General features: G+C 53.2%; 6 protein-coding genes across 6 annotated transcripts, besides 1 other annotated feature; 3 read left to right on the top strand and 3 right to left on the bottom strand.

Moving 5' to 3' along the window:
• Window positions 1-110: part of a sequence feature (repetitive element) that runs on past the window's edge.
• Window positions 111-647: 537 nt separating this feature from the next.
• On the bottom strand, window positions 648-2804 carry CYME_CMK309C (unknown zinc-finger protein; the record flags this gene model as incomplete). Its single annotated transcript, XM_005536622.1, has 1 exon — window positions 648-2804. One exon carries the CDS (start codon window positions 2802-2804, stop codon window positions 648-650), a length of 2157 nt encoding a protein of 718 aa, XP_005536679.1.
• A 161-nt stretch (window positions 2805-2965) lies between these two features.
• On the top strand, window positions 2966-4258 carry CYME_CMK308C (short chain dehydrogenase; the record flags this gene model as incomplete). Its single annotated transcript, XM_005536621.1, has 1 exon — window positions 2966-4258. The coding sequence occupies one exon, from the start codon at window positions 2966-2968 to the stop codon at window positions 4256-4258; it is 1293 nt and encodes a 430-aa protein (XP_005536678.1).
• Window positions 4259-4658: 400 nt separating this feature from the next.
• On the bottom strand, window positions 4659-6041 carry CYME_CMK307C (probable thylakoid lumen rotamase; the record flags this gene model as incomplete). Its single annotated transcript, XM_005536620.1, has 1 exon — window positions 4659-6041. The coding sequence occupies one exon, from the start codon at window positions 6039-6041 to the stop codon at window positions 4659-4661; it is 1383 nt and encodes a 460-aa protein (XP_005536677.1).
• Window positions 6042-8687: 2646 nt separating this feature from the next.
• On the top strand, window positions 8688-9569 carry CYME_CMK306C (hypothetical protein, conserved; the record flags this gene model as incomplete). Its single annotated transcript, XM_005536619.1, has 1 exon — window positions 8688-9569. The coding sequence occupies one exon, from the start codon at window positions 8688-8690 to the stop codon at window positions 9567-9569; it is 882 nt and encodes a 293-aa protein (XP_005536676.1).
• Window positions 9570-15981: 6412 nt separating this feature from the next.
• Window positions 15982-16590, top strand: CYME_CMK305C (similar to DnaJ homolog, subfamily B; the record flags this gene model as incomplete). Its single annotated transcript, XM_005536618.1, has 1 exon — window positions 15982-16590. One exon carries the CDS (start codon window positions 15982-15984, stop codon window positions 16588-16590), a length of 609 nt encoding a protein of 202 aa, XP_005536675.1.
• Window positions 16591-16774: 184 nt separating this feature from the next.
• CYME_CMK304C (similar to syntaxin) lies at window positions 16775-17959 on the bottom strand (the record flags this gene model as incomplete). The annotated part of the gene is made up of 1 exon (XM_005536617.1): window positions 16775-17959. One exon carries the CDS (start codon window positions 17957-17959, stop codon window positions 16775-16777), a length of 1185 nt encoding a protein of 394 aa, XP_005536674.1.

Genomic DNA, 17959 nt, shown 5'->3' with positions numbered 1-17959 from the left:
GGGAGGCGTCTACACGTCTGATGGAGACGTCGTCTAGGGCGCACCGTCCGCCACTGCTGTACACGGTCGGCATCGTTCGACTTTTGGAAAGTGTTCGGTGTCGGCATGTGAAAGCTCGCGATACCGCTGCAAACATTCCCACAGTTCCATTTCGGTAATTTTCCAGTCCCGTTGACCATCAGGCATGGATACAACGCTCGATTCTGAGACGACAAGCCATCAAGGGGCTTCTCTGGCGCTGCAGCAACTCGTTACGTCGATAGCGCCCCAAAATGAATCATCAGTGATGCTTTCAAATGATTGCTGATGTTTCGATCATCCCCAGTTAGTCATCAGTACGCATCACGATCTCTATTCGCGCATCGCCCATGAATCGAGAGTTTGATCCTACACTTCATGCTTACATTTCGATCCTACTTTGCCATAGTCCAACGAGCCTTGGACTCGCGGTACGATACATGGCGACGAGCATCGAGGACGCCAGGAGGCAGGCTCACGTGGCACCCAAACAACAACGCTCTGCATCGACGAGGGATCCATGAGTAGCAACGCGCTCGGAATACAGCCATTTCTCATAGTGCGTTTTTATTGCATCGTGTCGAGCATCCCATCCAGTATCGTGCAGGAATAACAAACAACCGATACCTCTAGGGCTTTGTGATGCGCCTGTTGCGAAGCGCCTCTAGCCGAATGCTCGTGGAATTGTTTCCTCGGGCTGATAGCTTCGCGCTCGCCTCAATGTGCTGCAGGAGGTCATTCACTTGCTCGGCAAGCTCGTCGCGCTCCCTCTTGAGACGCTCGACTTGCTCGCGCCAAGCAGCAGCGTCACGAAGCAAGCGCTCGTTCAGCTCCCGTAAAAGCTTGGCATCAAACTCATTACCTGCTCCATCACCCGTGGCTGCGTCTCGCGAGCACTTCGGTTTGCTGAGTCGCTCAAGGCGTTGCTCGAGTTCCTGAACGCGTTTGCTCCAAGCTCGCTCCAACTCTGTCGCCTTTGCCTCGTACCACAGCCGCTGCGACTCCAGCTGCGAAAGCAGAAGCATTTCATACTCCTGTGAAAGTGAGTCAACTTTGCTAGCAATCGTCGCAGCAAAAAGCTGCGTGCGTTCCTCGTCTATCTCCGGAGCGCTTCGCTGGGATGAGCTTGCCGGTGCATTCGCACCTCCATCGCTGTGATAAGGAACACCGCTCGCTGCGACAGCGCGGCTGCCGGTCGACGCACGCATCTCGAGCACTGCATGCTTCCCATCGACTTCGTTCAGCAGCACGCGGTGAACGTACGAGTCGCTACCATAGTCCCAGACGCGCCCACTTTGCAGTTCCATGGCGAAGACATGGTTCGTGTCTCGAAAATGCGCAAGCGCATGGTGTTGCACATAGCGCCCGCATCCCACATGCCCACAAACGAGACAGATCCAGAGCTGCGTCTGAGCGTTACAGACCTGACAAGAGGTTTTTTGTGGGTTCAGCGTCTCCGACACGAAGCGGCACACGGGGCACGATGGATCGCCCCAACGTGCCAGACAGGCCGTGTGCAGGGCGTGATTGCAGAGGCCCACCAGTATAGACTCGAGATCGAGCCGATCAAGACACACTGGGCAGGTAGGCCACTCTTCCAGATGTCCGATATCCGCGTCACTCGACGTTGACTCGTCATATTCCACGATTTCGTCCCCGTCCTGCTCGCTAGGAAGCGCCAACGAGGCGACCAAACGGGAACTCTGTTTTGATGTGCAGCGATAGACCACGCGCTCCACAGGGAGCACCCGACATCGCTCGGGAGCGAGAGCCTCTGAAAACGCTCGCCCATCGTACTCCATTCGAAAGAGGACAGCATCGTCTGGGCTCAGGAAGCGCAGCAAAACCGCGTACGAATTCGAGTAGGACAAGTCCCAAACAATTCGCATTCGGCGAATTCTACTCCTGAATGGTGCTACAAACTGGGCCAGATCGGCAGTGCTCAAATAACCGGGAACTCCAAGCATACAGAGCAATGTCGTTTGATCGAAAATCATGGAAGCTTTTGCATGCCGTCGGGCAAAGTCCGAGCAAGTTAGCGAGCTAGGAGACGATTTCCAGTGAGCAGCCGGCACCTCTCCAGTGGCATGTGAACCCTTCACCGAGTCGCTGGATGCCTCCGCCAGCGTCTTGGGTGTACCCACTTCGACTTCGGCTCTCTTCGTTTGGTCCTCGTCTTCGTTCAAAGTGGATTGTTTATGCTCCAGTATGGAGCGCGCAATGTGGTCCCCCAGGCTCGATTCCGTGGGTTTACGCACAGCCGCTGTGGTGCTCGCCGCGGGAGCACTGCTCTCCAGCTGGGGCTCTTGAACACGACGAGCGCTCTGCCGGTCTGCAAGCAAATGAATGCGTCCAGTAACGGTGTCCAGTGGAATCTCTGGGTTTCCCGCCCTGAAATCGAGCCATTTCGGGCAGTCCTCCGGTTCCCGGCGCGCATACCCTTTTGGCTTGCGAAAGTCATTCGCTCGGGCCGGCGGGTCAACTGACTCCGTACCTGTTGCAGGCTGCTTTCGCCAGGCCTCACACACTTCTCCGCGTTCACTAGCAGCGCCAACCGCTGGGAGCGCGGTCGATGATTCAGGGCTAAGGTCGCTTACCGGTGCTTCAGGCGCCGCTTCGCTGGGGCCCTTTGTCAAACGAGTATTCGCCCAGCGCGGTGCAGACTCGTTTTGTACGCCTGTTGAGGACTCGTCCGCTTCGCTGCTCTGGTGCGGGTGCATGCACTGTGCCTGTTGAAGTAGGGAGCGCCCCTTTCCATACACAACCTCTACAACAAGCAGCAGCATAGAGCATCAGGTCCACAGCCGCCCATTCGTGATCGAGTTGGCAGCAGAGCCCCGGTACTCATACTACCAGTGTACATTTCTCTCGGCACACGGGATGCGCGCTTCACGTCACAAGCCGAAGAAAGGCGCTCTCAAAGCGAGCTCGGGTGCCATTCCACAAGATGTTTCCTCAGTTTCCTATTGTCTGGAGGTTGGCTATCAATGCTTGGCATATTTATGGCTTGCTGGCGAGCATCTCGCTGACGTGCCTGATTGTCTCTTATTTTGGCCCGTTGCTGTTCATGAGCTGGGCCCCACGGTGCAACCTGTGCCGACGCTACTTCGCGGACCTCGAGTCAGCGCGTGCTTCTGGATCAGAGTCGGTAGCCGAGGCAGTCGATCGTACGATCGGACGACGTTCCTCGCAACCTGCGAGCACCCAGGAGTCCAGGAGGAAGCGAGCGAACTCAGTAAAGAGGGGTGGCGCGGGCACCGCTGCAGCCGAAGAGCCGCGGAACCCCGTCGACGTAGCAAAAGAGCCCTGGGCGCTTGTGACAGGGGCTTCTTCTGGAATAGGGTTATGCATTGTTCGAGAGTTGGCTAGGCAGGGCATCAACGTGGTTCTGGTTGCTCGAAACGATGCGCTTTTACCAAAAGCCGTGGAGCAGCTGCACACTGAGTTTCCGGAGCGAAGTTTCCGCGTAGTGGCGACGGATCTCTCGGACGCTACCCCAGCGAACAACACACTGGAGAAAGAAGTAGGTGTGATACCCGGCTACCTCTCGGATGTGAAGGAAGCTACAGCTGATCTCTTTGCTGCAGACACATTGCGTTTGGTGTTTTCCAATGCTGGTTACCTTCTAATGTCGTTCTATTGGCAGCGAGGCCTCGCGGAGCAGATGCGCAACTGGGAGTGCAACGTCACGGCGGCGTTGCGGCTGACGCATTATGTGCTGGAACGTTGGGCCCAAAACCAGCATCGTTTCGGTGACTTGGAACGTACCGGTGCGACGTCGCGAACCTCTCGAAGACGACTGCTTGTTTTCACGAGCTCTTCGAGTTTCTTTCTGCCAACGCCATTCGCGACCTTGTATGGCGCCGAGAAAGCGGCGTTGACCTCGTTTGCACAGTCGCTGGCGGTGGAGGTGCGTGACCTTGGTGTCGATGTGTTAGTCGTCCATCCAAGCTATACGCGGACAAATCTCTATGCAGGCCAGCCAAAGCTGGCCATTCTGCGTTTCCTGGATCGGTTTACAGGTGCCAGCCCTGAGGGTGTTGCTGAAAGCATCATGCGCTCCATAGGTCGTGGCTTCCTCATCCGCGATATCGGTTTATATTCTAGCCTTACGCGGTGGCTGAATCACATCATTGACATTGGCCTGCTGAGCAGTATCCTGGTGCAACTGCGGCATCTCGTACCAGAATACCGGGCATTCAAGGCGGCATCGGAAGCACCAAGACAGCGCGCCTGTTAGGCTGTATTCGAAACGCTACGGTGTGCTCCATGCTCGGCGAAGACGGGTCGTCTGTGGACGGGTATACAACGATGCTCTCAGTGAACGAGATCGTTTCGCCCCTCAAAAGTCGCCGTCGGGGGATGCTGTTCATCACGAGCCCCACACTGTCGCATAGTCGACCTGTGCGATCTCATTCGTGGATTGTTCTGAGTTAAACCCCGTTCTATTTACGATCGATCCTTACCTGCAAGAAACTGGAGACACCCAAATCGAGTCGTGGCGCACTCGGTGCCTGCAGCATTTTTTCACAAATGACACGAACATTCCTACCAGGTTCGACTTCTAGAGAACTTGGATTCATCGCTAAATCTAGTCACCGTGAGCGAGCGCCCTGGACTCTTCAACGCATCGAGCACATTCACGCTGTCGGCTGACGCAAATTCTCGAGTCCCTGCACAACCTTGGCTGATTCCACGATGTCGCCGACTTTGACATCCCGCAAGAAAAAGGCGCCTTCGGTCGTGTACCCAAAGACAGCGAAACGCCCGTCGAGCAGGTTTCGCCCCGCGGGAGTAAGATCTGGCTCGAACAGGAACCAGAAAAACTGGCTCGAGCCACTATTCGGCTCGAATTCGTTACGTGCAAAGCACAGGCTTCCAAAGGCCGTTAGTGGAAGCACCGTGGCCTGACCGCCTCTTCCGTCGTCCTCGAGCGTTGTGCCGTAAAGAGGCATCGGATCTCCTTTCGCGAAAATTTCTAAAGGAATCGTTCGCTCCTGGTTTGTTTTGGAGTCGATAAAGCCGTGGATCTTGCCTTCTGGTTCGGGATCTCCGGTCTGAATTACGAAACCGTCGGATCGAATGATACGTAGACCATTGTAGAAGCCTCGGGAGACGAGATCCACAAAGTTACCACCAGTCACCGGAGCGGAATACCCATCAACAACCATTACGAGCCGTGCCCTGTCATAGAGATTGCCATCGATATCAAACTGCTTGGGCGAGCCCTCCTCGCCGCTCTTGCGTAGGACAAACTCGACGGTTGCCCGCCCCAGAAGCTGTGGGAGATGGCTGTATTCCTCCGGGACCTGGAAAGGAAAGCCTTTAACAGAGAGCTCTTCTAGCGTTCCAACCTGGCGCAGAGCGTCCTTCGCCATACTTTCGAAATTTTCAGCGTCTTTTGCATCCGCAGAAGCCTGCAAACTTCCGAGCATTGACTGCAGCGTACTGAGAGCCCGCTGCGCCTCTGCGGTTTTCGCTTCACTCACGTCCGCAAGCAAGTCATTTGCGTTCCTACTAGTCATTTGTGAGGCCTTGCGGACATGACTAGAAATTTGGGACCACTTTTTCTGCCGAAGCTCCCGCAGCGTCGCCTCGAGCTCCGTCTGGAGCTGCCGCAAGTGCTCGTTGTCAATGGGAAGCGCCCAACGCAACAGCGACTCCGGGTCTTTGTTGACCACTCCTGAAGCGCCGGACAAGGTCCTATTTGCCGCAGCGGCCTCATCTACTACATGCCGCTCAGTCAAGGCAGCTACCCCAAGCTGCGACAGAGCTGCTGCAGTGAGGGCTGCGGCGGAGTGCTTCAGCAACTCCCGGCGGGAGACGGAGAACTCCCCGTCTCCAGAACCGTGGTGCAGACGCAGCAGCGGCTTTCGCGAACGGCACCGCGCACGAAACTTGCGCTCTAGCCGTTGCAGAGAGTGAACAGGTGCCAACTGAGACCACATAGCTCGACAGCCTAAAAGAAAAACCGACTCCTCGTTCCGGTGCTCAAAAGCGTAGCGCCTCAATGCCGTGATCATCGTTACAGCCCCTGGCAGGCGTCGTCGATGCAGCGTCCTGGTGTGGGCCTGCCTGTGTTCTCCCTGAACGGCGAAGTCGGATCCTTCAGATTCGCATTTCTACCAGGGAAAATGATCACTCCATGCCTGAGAGATTCTCATAGTCCTTAGAGGTGAGCCTCGGATACGAGAAGATCATACTCTAGGCGCAATGGAATCAAGCAGGACAATTTTTCGATGTATACGGTCTAGAGCTCTGCCGACTATCCGAAATGCACAGCCGTCGACTCGAGCGCGATGCGTCGCTGCTCCAGCGATTTCTCAGTTCTCGAAAGCCGACAGAGCGTGTGCTGCAATTCGTAGCACACCTAGAAGCTTTCCTTGGCACGGCCGGATGCGCTATAGACGTTTCTTTCCACGGATACGACCCGTCACGTCGCCATGTTCAATAAAAACTGGGGGGTCAGGCATGCGCCCGCGAAACTCAGCTCAGCTGGGGCTGGATCCAATAAGCTCCGCGCATGTCGTCCTCAGCACTGCATATCGTCTGATATAGATGGCAGCGTTGAAGTCTCGGTCCACGCACTCTTTGTGCGCATTGCCTTGGTTGAATAAACCACCGCGAAGATTGCAAGAACTCGTGCACTCTGTGCCACTAAAGTCTTGTCACCGCCCAGTAGGGTAAATATGTTTTCCCGTCTATCTTCTCTCGTCTGTGCTACTTGCCTCCCTTCGCTCGATGGTCGGCGTGAAGAGTAGTTTTTCGTTTTCTTCGAACCCGGCGACACCGGTCCTCCAGGATCCTCGACTTTCATGTTCATAACTTGCCTTTGGAATTTTCATTTTTTTGAACATGAACGCACTTCTTTATGCCCCTAGGTAGGGACCTCCCCTGAGGCAGATGGACATACGCAAGAAGACGCAATGTGCACCGATGTGTCACCGCGTGCTGAATTCTTCTGTGATTCACACACTGGAGACGTCATTACCTTTCATCGAAGAAACCAGTCCTTCGGTGGGGATGAATCAGAGACAGTATCGCGAAATGAAAAGCAGCACTACTCCACCATACCATTGGCAAAAGCTAGAACACAAGGGGAAAGATGAAATACTGCGTTGTCCACTAGCTCCAAGTTGCAAGAAGTTAGGAAAAAGACTGGAATGATCCGATGAAGTGGATACTTCTGTTGTATGAGCCTTCTCTACGATAGAAACTGCGGCTGTGAAATCAGTCCACTACGGCTAACACAGACGGTATCCTCGTTCTCCTAGAGCTCGATCGTAAGCATAACGGGATCCCTGCTCTGCGAATTCCCCTTTTCGATAGGACTGTCTCGCCAGAGGCAAGTCTCATGAACTAAAAAAACAGACCGACGTCCCTGTGCTACATACCGATAGGAGCGTTCTAGGAACGCTGTCGTTGCAATTTCGATGGAAGCTGGCCGTGCGTGAACTAGTACTCTTTTTCGGGACTGGATCCTGGTGTTTCCAGGACCACACGAACAAGCTTTTGAGAGACAGGGACGCCCGCGATTGCTGCGATCGTCGCTTTAGCTTGCCGTAATGTGATCAATGAGTCGTTCTGTACTGTTGCCCGCAAACGCGCTTTAAGAATCTCGGTTTTCGATACGGAGAACATCCACTTGTTTTTCTTAGTATCACTCAACAATCTGAGTACTGTGTTCTGAGTGACCTGAAGAAGGAATGTCGTCCTCGTTCCACTTTTCAGTACAGCATATATCCTACACGAAATTTATCTTCGATACGTAGACTACATTGCACCTTAGTTTCGATCTTCTGCTGTACACGGCAGTGTGGATGAAGCGTAATTGCATTGTTACAGTTTCAGTAGCGTATCGCAACGCATAAATCGCCATGTAGGCTCCCAGAATCATAGTGAGTCCCGACAGATTGCTGAAAGAGCAGAAACTAACGGCTAACTAGCAACTCGATAACAGTTTCGCATGACCTTGATAGTAAGCGTTGAAATGGGGAAAGTTTCCGTATGTTCGAAAGTTTACTTTCGAGGCGGAAGGTCCCGCGAGCCGGACGAGTGTCTGGGGCTAGCTAGTGCTTCATGCTTCCTCCAGTGGCAGGTGCTGTGGCGAGACCTGTGCAACTCGTTCGCAACGCAATTCATTCTGGAACGAGGAGTGCGTACGCTGCGTCTGAGCGTCGCCCTGGTCGCAGTGGACTCCTAGTATATCGCTTCGCGCTGTCGCAGGCTCCCAGAATGATTATGTGCTCCGACCCCGTATCGGATGAATCACGCCTCGAGCCGACGCCCTCAGTGGTATGCCAAAGCCGTTCTGTCTCCGTGCAGGATCTGCTTCAGTGGTATAAGCGCGTTACGGCGTGTCTTCACGGCAGGCACTTGGTACACGATAGAATATACGAAACGACCAGCATATCCGAGAGGAAGTATAAGTAATGACACATGAAGGTAGGTGCTTCATAGTAGACGCTTTCCCGAAGGCGAATATCCATTCCGAATTCTGGGATCCTTGGTCAATCTAAACGGTTTGTCATCTGAAAAGAAAATCTGAAAAAAAAATCGATCGCCCCGTGAGGCAATCCGCACGCCGGGCCCGCCATGAACAGGTGCAATCGTTCAACGCTTTGACTAAAATTTTTTGTTCACCCTGGCGTTTGGAGGCACCAAACAGGATGAAGGCCGCTTTCCTCAGTTCCTTCACGTTGGAGCCACTACTGCACACTGGTTGTGACCGAAAGGAACTGCATAGTACCCAGAATAGATTGGCGTTACCTGCTTTGTACGGTAAGCGGAGTCCGGGACGCCTCGCGCGTAGGACTCTGCACAGCGTGCTCGATGCGGACGTGAAAGCGCAGCGCTCTGGCCCGAGAAAGCCCAATAATGGAGACACTTCTGACTTGGAGCAACCACAGTCTGCTTCTGCATTGTTTGTTTCCGAGATTGTGAAGATCGCTGGTCCAGACAGAGGCATTTTTGCGCTTAACGAGTTCGAACGCGACGCCATCGCATCGCAGCTGGCCCGGCTCGAGAAGAAGAATCCCACCAAGGCCCCGCTGTGCGAATTGGAGTCGAAGCTCTTGGGCACATGGCGCCTTGTGTATACTGACCGAATGATTCTGGGTCGGAGAAGGGCGCTTCTGTACCTAACGTCGAGCGCGAAGCCAGGCCTGGTGCACCTCGGAGAGGTGACGCAGCAAATACACGCTCCGGAAAAAGTACCTGCGCAGTTCCATGGAGCGCACGTAAGTGAAACTGGTAGAGCAGAGAACCGTGTAGAATTTCGGGTATTCGGGGGTATTGACGGTGTCTACACCGTACAGGCTTTCTACGGGGCAGACGTGTCGAACTCGGCGCGGGTTTGGATCCAGGGCATCTCGTCTTCGTTGCAGCCAGCAAATTTCGTGTCCATAATGAATGAGCAGCGCCAGCAGGTGCTGAAAGAGCTCTTCGATCCCACCGGATATTTAGATGTTACTTTTCTGGACGACGTCTACCGAGTTACTCGCGATGAGAAGGGTTTCGTGTATTTGTGGGAACGAATATCGACAGCCTAGTCCCTTTTCTTGATTTCGCGTGTCACTGCAGAGGCGTGGGCAGAACGATTTCGTTCCTACTGGGATAACTCGGAGACACAAACACAGCGCGAAAGTGATCCGCAGCTCCGGTTGCCGAACGGGACTTGCCTGCTCAACGCGCCATTCAGGCAAGAAGACCCCTGAGCCATGCGCTGCTGCTTGCTCATCCAGAGACTTTTGCCGTTTGCACCCGGCCCGCACAGGCACAGACGGAAGCTCAGGGAGCCGCGATATGGCAACGATACGTTGACGGAGGTTTGGGAGAGAATCGTGTTGTCGTTTCGCACACCAACGCCGAACGTTGCGGAAACGCGGTTCCGCATTGATGCATGAAGCTGCCTCGACGAGAACCCCGCTGCTGGTAAACTACCCTGGATTCGTTTAGCTGGATAGTGGTCGCACTTGCAGTGTTCATGGTGCATGTCTTCTAGTTTAATGCCGCTTGAGCCCACCAGTGGCGAGAGGGACGAGCAACCGTACTCGATCACTGGTTGAGACCTATATTCCGTATGCTCACTGTCAGAGAATGTGGATGGAAAAGAAGAGAATGGTACCAGTTGGCCAGAGAAACATTGTCCCGTCAATAGTGCGAAAGTGAAGAGCTAGTCTGGGCCCAGTGCACGTTCTCCTCAAGCTACCCCGTTTACAGTAAAAGCGCACCTTCTTCGGGTACTCTGGAAGAGCCGCAGACGCACTCCCGGTCATGGCAATGCGTCCGAGAGGGCTATGTACAATCATGTAATTGTCTGTTCGATCCAGCGAGAATGCTCTGAGAAACAGACTTTCTTAGGATGTGTCCGCCTCTAATGATCCACTGTTCACTTTACAACGTTTGCGCTTGGAGTAGCTTTGTATCGATCTAACAGAGATGTGTCGGGAGCGCCCGCAACGCAATCATTTGTTTCTTTGCATCCGATGGATGCCGAATTGTCTGAGACACGGCTCTGTTCCAGCTCTCATCTCGACACGGCTGTAAATTAGAGGTTTCCGTTAAACTCAGTCCAATGAATTCTGCAACACGTGTACCATTGCGGCTTTTTTGATCATCTTGGTTCTAGGTATTCAAGAGATGGAGTGTATCTTGGAGATTTGAGCAAAGCCGCAGAAAGGCTTTATGCTCTAACTGCTGGCCCCCCCAAAAACCGCCTCACTTTCAGATGTCTGTCACTCTCGGGTCAGCAGATATTTGAACCATCCTTATCGATGTCCTTATCGCAAACGAAGTTAACCCACCACAGAAATTATGAAACTCTATCAACACGAGAGTATCCGCGCCAATCCATTCGACTCCATACGTTTTCTCAGAAATGATGCGAAAGATGCCGCAGGATACGACGTCTCTGTACCTGTAATATGGCTGGTGACGGAAAGACACGGATGGAGCGACGAAAAAGTGCACTTTGTATCCCAGACCGTCACGCACTCAGCAGTACGTTGTATAATTTGTGCTCAAACCTAATTGTATAGTGCAAGAGGGACGGATGCTCATCGCACTCAGTTCGGCTCGACTTGGGAGGAATCGTAGACGTCTATTTGAGAACCCAAGGGGGCCATATATATGTTTGTAAAGAAATGACACGCGTGCATTCCAAGAAAACGTTACCGCTACAGGCGATTCAGTTGTGTAGTCACCTAGAAACGATCAAACATACGGTATCGTTCTTCACCTCGTCCTTCATCGAACACCCGAAGTGTCCTCTCCTTTCTGAATCCCTCTGTCCTGACCTTACACAAGATTGCTTGCCTTGAATCGGGAGCTGAGAATGGGCGCACAGATTCACCTCGGCATTGAGCGGCTCTTCGTACCAGTCTCTGCTCCCCGATTTGATCGAGTTGAGGTCGTCTTCTCGGTTGTCAAACGCGAAATGTTCATCTTCGCGGATCAGTAAACCTGTCCTTTGCACCCGTGGCACCGTTCCTTCACAAAATCTTCTTCCAAAAATCGCTCCTTCCCTTCATAATACCTGAGCCGCTCGGTTGCTTCTCCGCTCGTGCGTGAGAGGGCGAGCGGGCAATCTCGTTTCTGTCCATGAGCATGCTCGGGATGGATAAGTAGACCAGAAGGTCCTCTAGAAAGAATCGATTCGTACATGTATAGAAACGGCGAGCTTCAGATTCATTTTCCACCCAGTGTGTCTGAATCCCGAGGATTTGGACCTATATCGCGTACAACGTATATTTCTGTGCTGCTTACCATGTGGAGCAGAAGGTAAAGCTCTTCTTGAAACAGGTGACGAGCACGGGTGTGGGAAAACGTATCGGAGTGGAAAGATCAGTCTGAGACTCTGCCAAGGCCTATCTGCTCGAGCACATTGTGGGGGAGAATCCTGCAAAATATTAGATCCAGAACGCAATAGGGGATGATTCGCATTTCACGAGAAGAAGACCCGCTTATGCTCCTTTGCCTGAACGTATCCCTTCAAGCAATTATTCATACGAGTTCCTGACGCACCAAGGCTAGCTCTCCTCATCTGTCGAGAATTCTTCAATGAAACCTTCGTGCGATACCACAACTTGTACACGGGATCCTGGATGGAACACGGCCTGATCGTAGGATCCTCGACTTGCGGACACTTGCTTCCCAGAATACTTGGGCACGTCTCCATCGTACGTCGGATATAGCAAGATCTGCAACGCGCTTGCCAAAATGTATCAAACGACCCTAGAACACCATAATTATAACGGTTCAATGTCGAGCTCTTCATGAAGCGAACGCTGTGGACGTTGCATCCCTCGTAGCCTCACCTCATATGCCGAGGAGGTGCATCCTGATGGAATGAATTCTGGGGTGTGCCGACGGAGACAAATGACGTACTCCTTTTGGAAGATCTCGAGATTGCGTCGAGTTCGAAAGAGGTGCCAAAATGAGAGCGCTAGACGCTTCAGATCGTCTAAGCGCATTGCACTGCCCTCGGCCTCAGACCGACGGACGTTTAACGCAAAAGTTATATGAACCATGATCCCTACCCAGATTGCATGCTGCGCCATTTCGCTTTTTCCCAGAGCGCCGTTCAGAAGAAAAGCAAAACCGACGCCTTATCCGAATCTGAGTGCCCGAAGTCCCTCAAGCGCTTATTGAATATGGTCTCCAGTTGTAAGATCAAGGCATATGTTATCCAAGAGAAAATTTTTCTGCACAGTATTCTTTGGCCTCCTCAATGCGCTTCAAGTGATCCCTAAGAGAAATTTGTCGCATTCACAGAATTTCAAGAAGAGCATTAGCGGCACATGTTCATGATTCCTCGTCGACGAGGAGCAAAATGCATAGAAGCCCACACGGACGATAGAGACGCACAACATATGAAACATTGTTCACTTTGTGAACGCTAGGCCTGTGTCGAGGAAAAAGACCAATATCCAGTTGTTCAGGGTAGGCGCAGAGAAAGACTTCCAGGTGAGCGCTGATCGCTTGCTGAAAGCCACCGCCGCAGCCCAAGCAACTCTAGATCCAGAGGCTGGTGCGAAAGACTCAAACGGAAAGCAAATAAAGCTGCTGACCTCGTGCACGGGGCGGTACCGTCTTGAGCCAGACATGATGGGCAACAGGAGAGACCCCCCAAATGTGAAATTACGGCGTTCGTACACATCTCGATGCCTGAGCACCAAATCGAACAAATTTCGACGCTTGGTATGCTTCATTCAAATCGTATATGACTCGTCGAAAGGCTCGAGCGAATGATGCCTCCCAGGAGTACCTGAAACCATGCCAGAATTGCCAACGGCTTGGGTTGTAAGGATGCCAAAGGGACTCATTCGTCTACTTGTTCCATGAGTCAGAACGAGAGACGGTCGATACGTAGCGTCTTGTGGTGCTGGTAGCAGATGGGAATGGACGTGCTGGTGGGCGCAAGGGCTGCACTGCTGTTCTGTCGACGAGGGCTTTTCTCGAGAGCATGAATCGGCTCTCGTTGACCACAACCGATGAGCTCAGGACGTCATCACCGCGTGATGAGCTCGGGCGCATGACTGAACAGGCCAAGTAGAAGAGAGTTAGACAGAGCCGGACGCGCGATATAATGCACGATAAACTCACCGAACGTCGGATGGTGCCGCAGTCGATGGTGAGGTTCTTCCGACAGTGCGATTCCTCTGGCTTCCATGCATGCAACCGATTTCTGAACCGAGTCTTTAATTTTTTGATACGCATCCAGAAAAGTCTCGCATTCCCGTAGCATACAGCCGCTTTGTTTCGAGCGAACTTTCCAGGGAATCCTTTATGAGTCAGCGTTGGCATTGCGCCGAAACACTGAAGAATTCCAAGGAAGAAAATTGATCGACGATTAAGAGAATTGTATTCTCGCTGTCAGCACTGCACGGGATTAGCATGAACCGTATTCGATAAGAGCGGAAGCGCCTGATTATACATTGGAAACAGTTGTTCAGGAAAATTGGGAGACGATGATGGTGTTTCGGTGCTCGATATTGTTCATGATATTTATATATTACGCGACACGTGACAGCAGCGGGAAACATGAGGTCCGCATGGTGCCGTACAGCGCAGTCTCCGACAGGTGAACAAGGCTGCCGGCCGTCTTTGTGGTTCTCTTCTAACTATACGGGACCGCTGGTACAGTGGAATACGCTACCCCAAAAACCCGATGCACCGGTTGGAATGCGCTTCATCCCGTCGCTAGATTGGACGCTATCTTTAAATGATCTGAATTTAATGATCGTGAGACTATTTTACACGTCAATGACACCGGTTCAAAATAATCTGTACATGGGAATGTTCGCTCTCTTTGAAAGCTCCGCGGTTGACATGCAGGAGACTCGTTCTGCCGCCAGCGAGAAGCGATGACGACAAGCAGTATGCAAGCGCATTTCTTGCTCACCGATGCTGAAAACTTGCACTCCACGCTCGAAGCGATTTCTCTGCGCAGCTTGCAGAACTGCTGGCATCAAGTACCAAGTTTAAATGTTTCGCTTGGTCATGATTGCCTTTATTCGCGGGACGACGCATCATGTGGACTCGTTCGCCGACAGCTCCATCAAGGCACAGGACATGTTTTTCATCGTACAGCGATGCAAATTGGAACTCCATCACAGGCAGAATGCAGCACACATGGGCACAAACGTGACATTCGGAGTGAAGCTGCTCCATGTGGCCCACATTCTTTCTATCGATATGCTGGTGCTTGTGCTGGTGGTGACGCTGGACCCCCTTTTCGCAACCACACCACGTCTGCCTATAGCAAACGCGCCTTGACCATGAAGCCGCCAGTGCCAATTACCCGCTCACGTACAGTGTCTTGTTATCTGCGTTCGGCGAGTCCAGCGAGCATCCATCGGCTCCTTTGCGACAGCGCAGTCAACAGGCCGTAGTACATTTGGTGACCTCGGTTCTCACTTGCATTTGATACCAAAGACACCTTAACATACAGACACGGAAGATAGTAGGGGCACTTGTGCACAGAGGAATGTGGACCCTAAACGTGCATTCCTGCCAACTTCGACTCCTACTCTATCAAAATACAGTAGCTGCGTAAATCTTACAGGGAGCACTTGAGACACCAAGGGCAGTGTACCAAGGTATGCGAAGATCCTCTGTACATTTGGAGTAATAAGGGTGCAAAGGGCACTCATGTGTTCCACAAACCCAAGCTACTCGTGAAACCTAAGCAATCAAAATAAAAGAAGCAGCTACGATCTGCGAATACGTTCCATGGAATGAAACGATACGCAACCACAGAGTCCATATATTTGCACATTTACAGACGCCCCCCAGCCATTTTTGAGCAGTTCCTGCTCCGGCTTCAAGTTCTCCTTGTACATTTTGAGCCTGAGATTCTGTCCCATAAAGTTCGATCGCGTCAGCTCCTCGGGTCTCGTCTTCAGCATCGCACATTTCTCACAATGAAGGCAGCTTTGAAGTCTTGGTTCACGAACTCCTTGCATGCTTTGCCTTGGTTGAACGCACCACTGCACGGCTTCCTCGAACTCGCGCCCTCTCTTTCATTGCAGTCTCGTCATCATTCCGTCGGGCAAACGCCTTCTGTCGCCAATCGCCTCCCTGCGTCCTCTTCTTCGTCATATGCTCCTCTCCGCTTGATACTCAGCAAGAAGAGGATTTTTTCGTTTTTCCCGGCAACTGGCGACACCAGACTTCCAGGATCCCCACTTGCATACCCATGCCTATCCCTTGGATTATTCATTTCTTCAAATGAACGCACTTCGAACGCATCTCTAATAAATCGCGAACAAGCTTTTGATGACACGCTCCTGCGGTGGAACACAACTGAGGTGACAGGCCGCAAACAAACCAATCAGACGACGTTTTTGCGCGCGCCGCACCAATCACCTTGATCCCTCAAGTCAGCTGTTCACACTAAAGCGCACTATTTCATAACCCTTTACAGTCTGTGGTTACGCGGACGCAGTCCGCAGGGAAGGCATGCTTGAGGGGCAGGATCCCTACAAGCTGCTTGGCATATCAAGAAACGCGGAACAGGCGGAGTTACGCGCCGCATACCTTCGCCTCGCGTTGCGCTGGCACCCCGACAAGCACCCACCGGAAACGCAAGCGCTGGCGGAGCGAGAGTTCAAGAAGGTGACTGAAGCGTACAAGCGCTGTGAAGAGTTGCGCAAGCATTCGAGTACACGGGAACCGCACGAGGCAGCATCAAGTAGGTTTGGTTCGCGGTTTACCTGCTCACCGAACAGCAGCTATGCGGATGCCGCCACAGAGGCCTATTGGCGGGCCTTTCGTCGCGCGTCAGCGGTCCGCGACGCTGCAGGCTTTGCTGCGTTTACGGCGCCCCGGAGTGAAGCTGCAGACTCTCGCGCTGATCCATGGCGCTGGATACGCTGGCGTGCAGGACTCGAGTGGCGACGAATGCGTCGCGGTGCGCATGCTGCCACGCTGACCGGAGTGCTCGCGCTCGGTACGAGTCTTGTGCTGACAACCCGTGGGGTATCGTTGCTCTGGGAAAAGCGGAACGCTGCCCACTCATTCGATCACGCCGTGAAACGACGGGCCTCGGCGTCCCGAGACAAGCGATAGTGTCGCGGTTGCGGCTCCGTCGTGGATGGAGAGACCTCAGCGCGCGCCCGTGCACCGTCACCTCGACAAGTGGCCGCTGTATAGGCCAGTAGAATGGGCGCTCTGATCGATGTCATCTCGTACGGGATAGATCTGGCACGACCCAGGCGGTGCCGTCATCTCTGATCAGGGCGCTTGCCGGATCCTAGCCACCTGTACTGGTAGACGTTCGCAACGTCGTAACCAGAACGGGAACGAGAATCACCACGAGTAAAATAATCAAGCAATAAAACCCACAAAACATTAGACGATAATAAGTCCGCTGCCGTTTCCGAGCCGTCTGCAGCTTGCGTGTACCTCGTTTAGTCGAAACTTTGGCGGCGGCGATGTTCTTCTCGATCTCATCTAGAGTTTCGCCCTGCGATTCGACCAAGACGCTCATGTCGAGGAAAATGTTCCGCAACTCCTCCATGCCAGACTCGAGCTCACGCAGCGCTGCTGCGCGCTCTTCCATATCTCGTGCTACAATACGAATCTGCTCATAGTCGCGGTCGGTGGCCTGTAACATCTGCTGGCGCATGAGTTCGCCCGCATTACCAGACGAGCCGGCAGCTTCAAGAATTGCAGTCGCCTGTTCGTGTGTGATATCGGGATTCATGATCCGGAGCTCGCGTTCGGCCTGCTCCCGGAGCTCGCTATCGCATTCACCTTGGAGCTGCTGGAAGTCCTTCAAGGCACTGAGAAAACGGCGCGAGAGCGCGGCATGTGTTCCACCGATTATCCGAGCTTGAGCCGAGCTCGAAGCCTGTCCTCGAGTTTGCGATGCTTTTTTTTGCTCTTCGAGCTTCATCTCGTCAAGCTGGCGCTTAATATCGATGGCAAGCATTCGCGCTCGACGCATATCCGGGGGTGGCTGCATCCGAGTAGGATCCTCAAGCCGCGCCCTGTGTGCAGCACGTATCTGTTCTGTTTCCGCAACCAAGTCAGCGATTTGAGCTTTCACCATATCCACTTTTTCGTAAAAGGTGCTCAGCTGCGTGCTGCTTTCGCTAGCCTCGCCTGCCTCGGAGCTCTCAGCAGCACCAGAGGCATCGCCAGTGCGCTGCGCGCCTCTGCGACTCGAACCCGGGATGCCGCGCAAAAAGCGATGCTGGAGTCTGGCAAGACCGTTCTCCATACGATCGAACACGGTGTCGCTCTTGCTTGCGTCGCCAACAGCTCCAGGCTCCCCTAGCGAGCGGCCTGTTCCAGTGCGCACGGCGGTGCGAGTCGCACCGGACGTGCTAGGCCCTGCCTCCAGGTCGCTTCGCATGTCACCAGCGCTTTCTTGGACCCCGGAACCATTGTCAGGACTGGACTGCCCCTTGCGCAGCTCATCAAGTCTATCCAT

The sequence above is a fragment of the Cyanidioschyzon merolae genome, chromosome 11 (assembly GCF_000091205.1).
Source record: "Cyanidioschyzon merolae strain 10D DNA, chromosome 11, complete genome".
Taxonomy (NCBI): Eukaryota; Rhodophyta; class Bangiophyceae; order Cyanidiales; family Cyanidiaceae; genus Cyanidioschyzon; species Cyanidioschyzon merolae.
The sequence above is the reverse complement of the archived record's forward strand: the minus strand, read 5'-3'. Positions and strand labels throughout refer to the sequence as shown.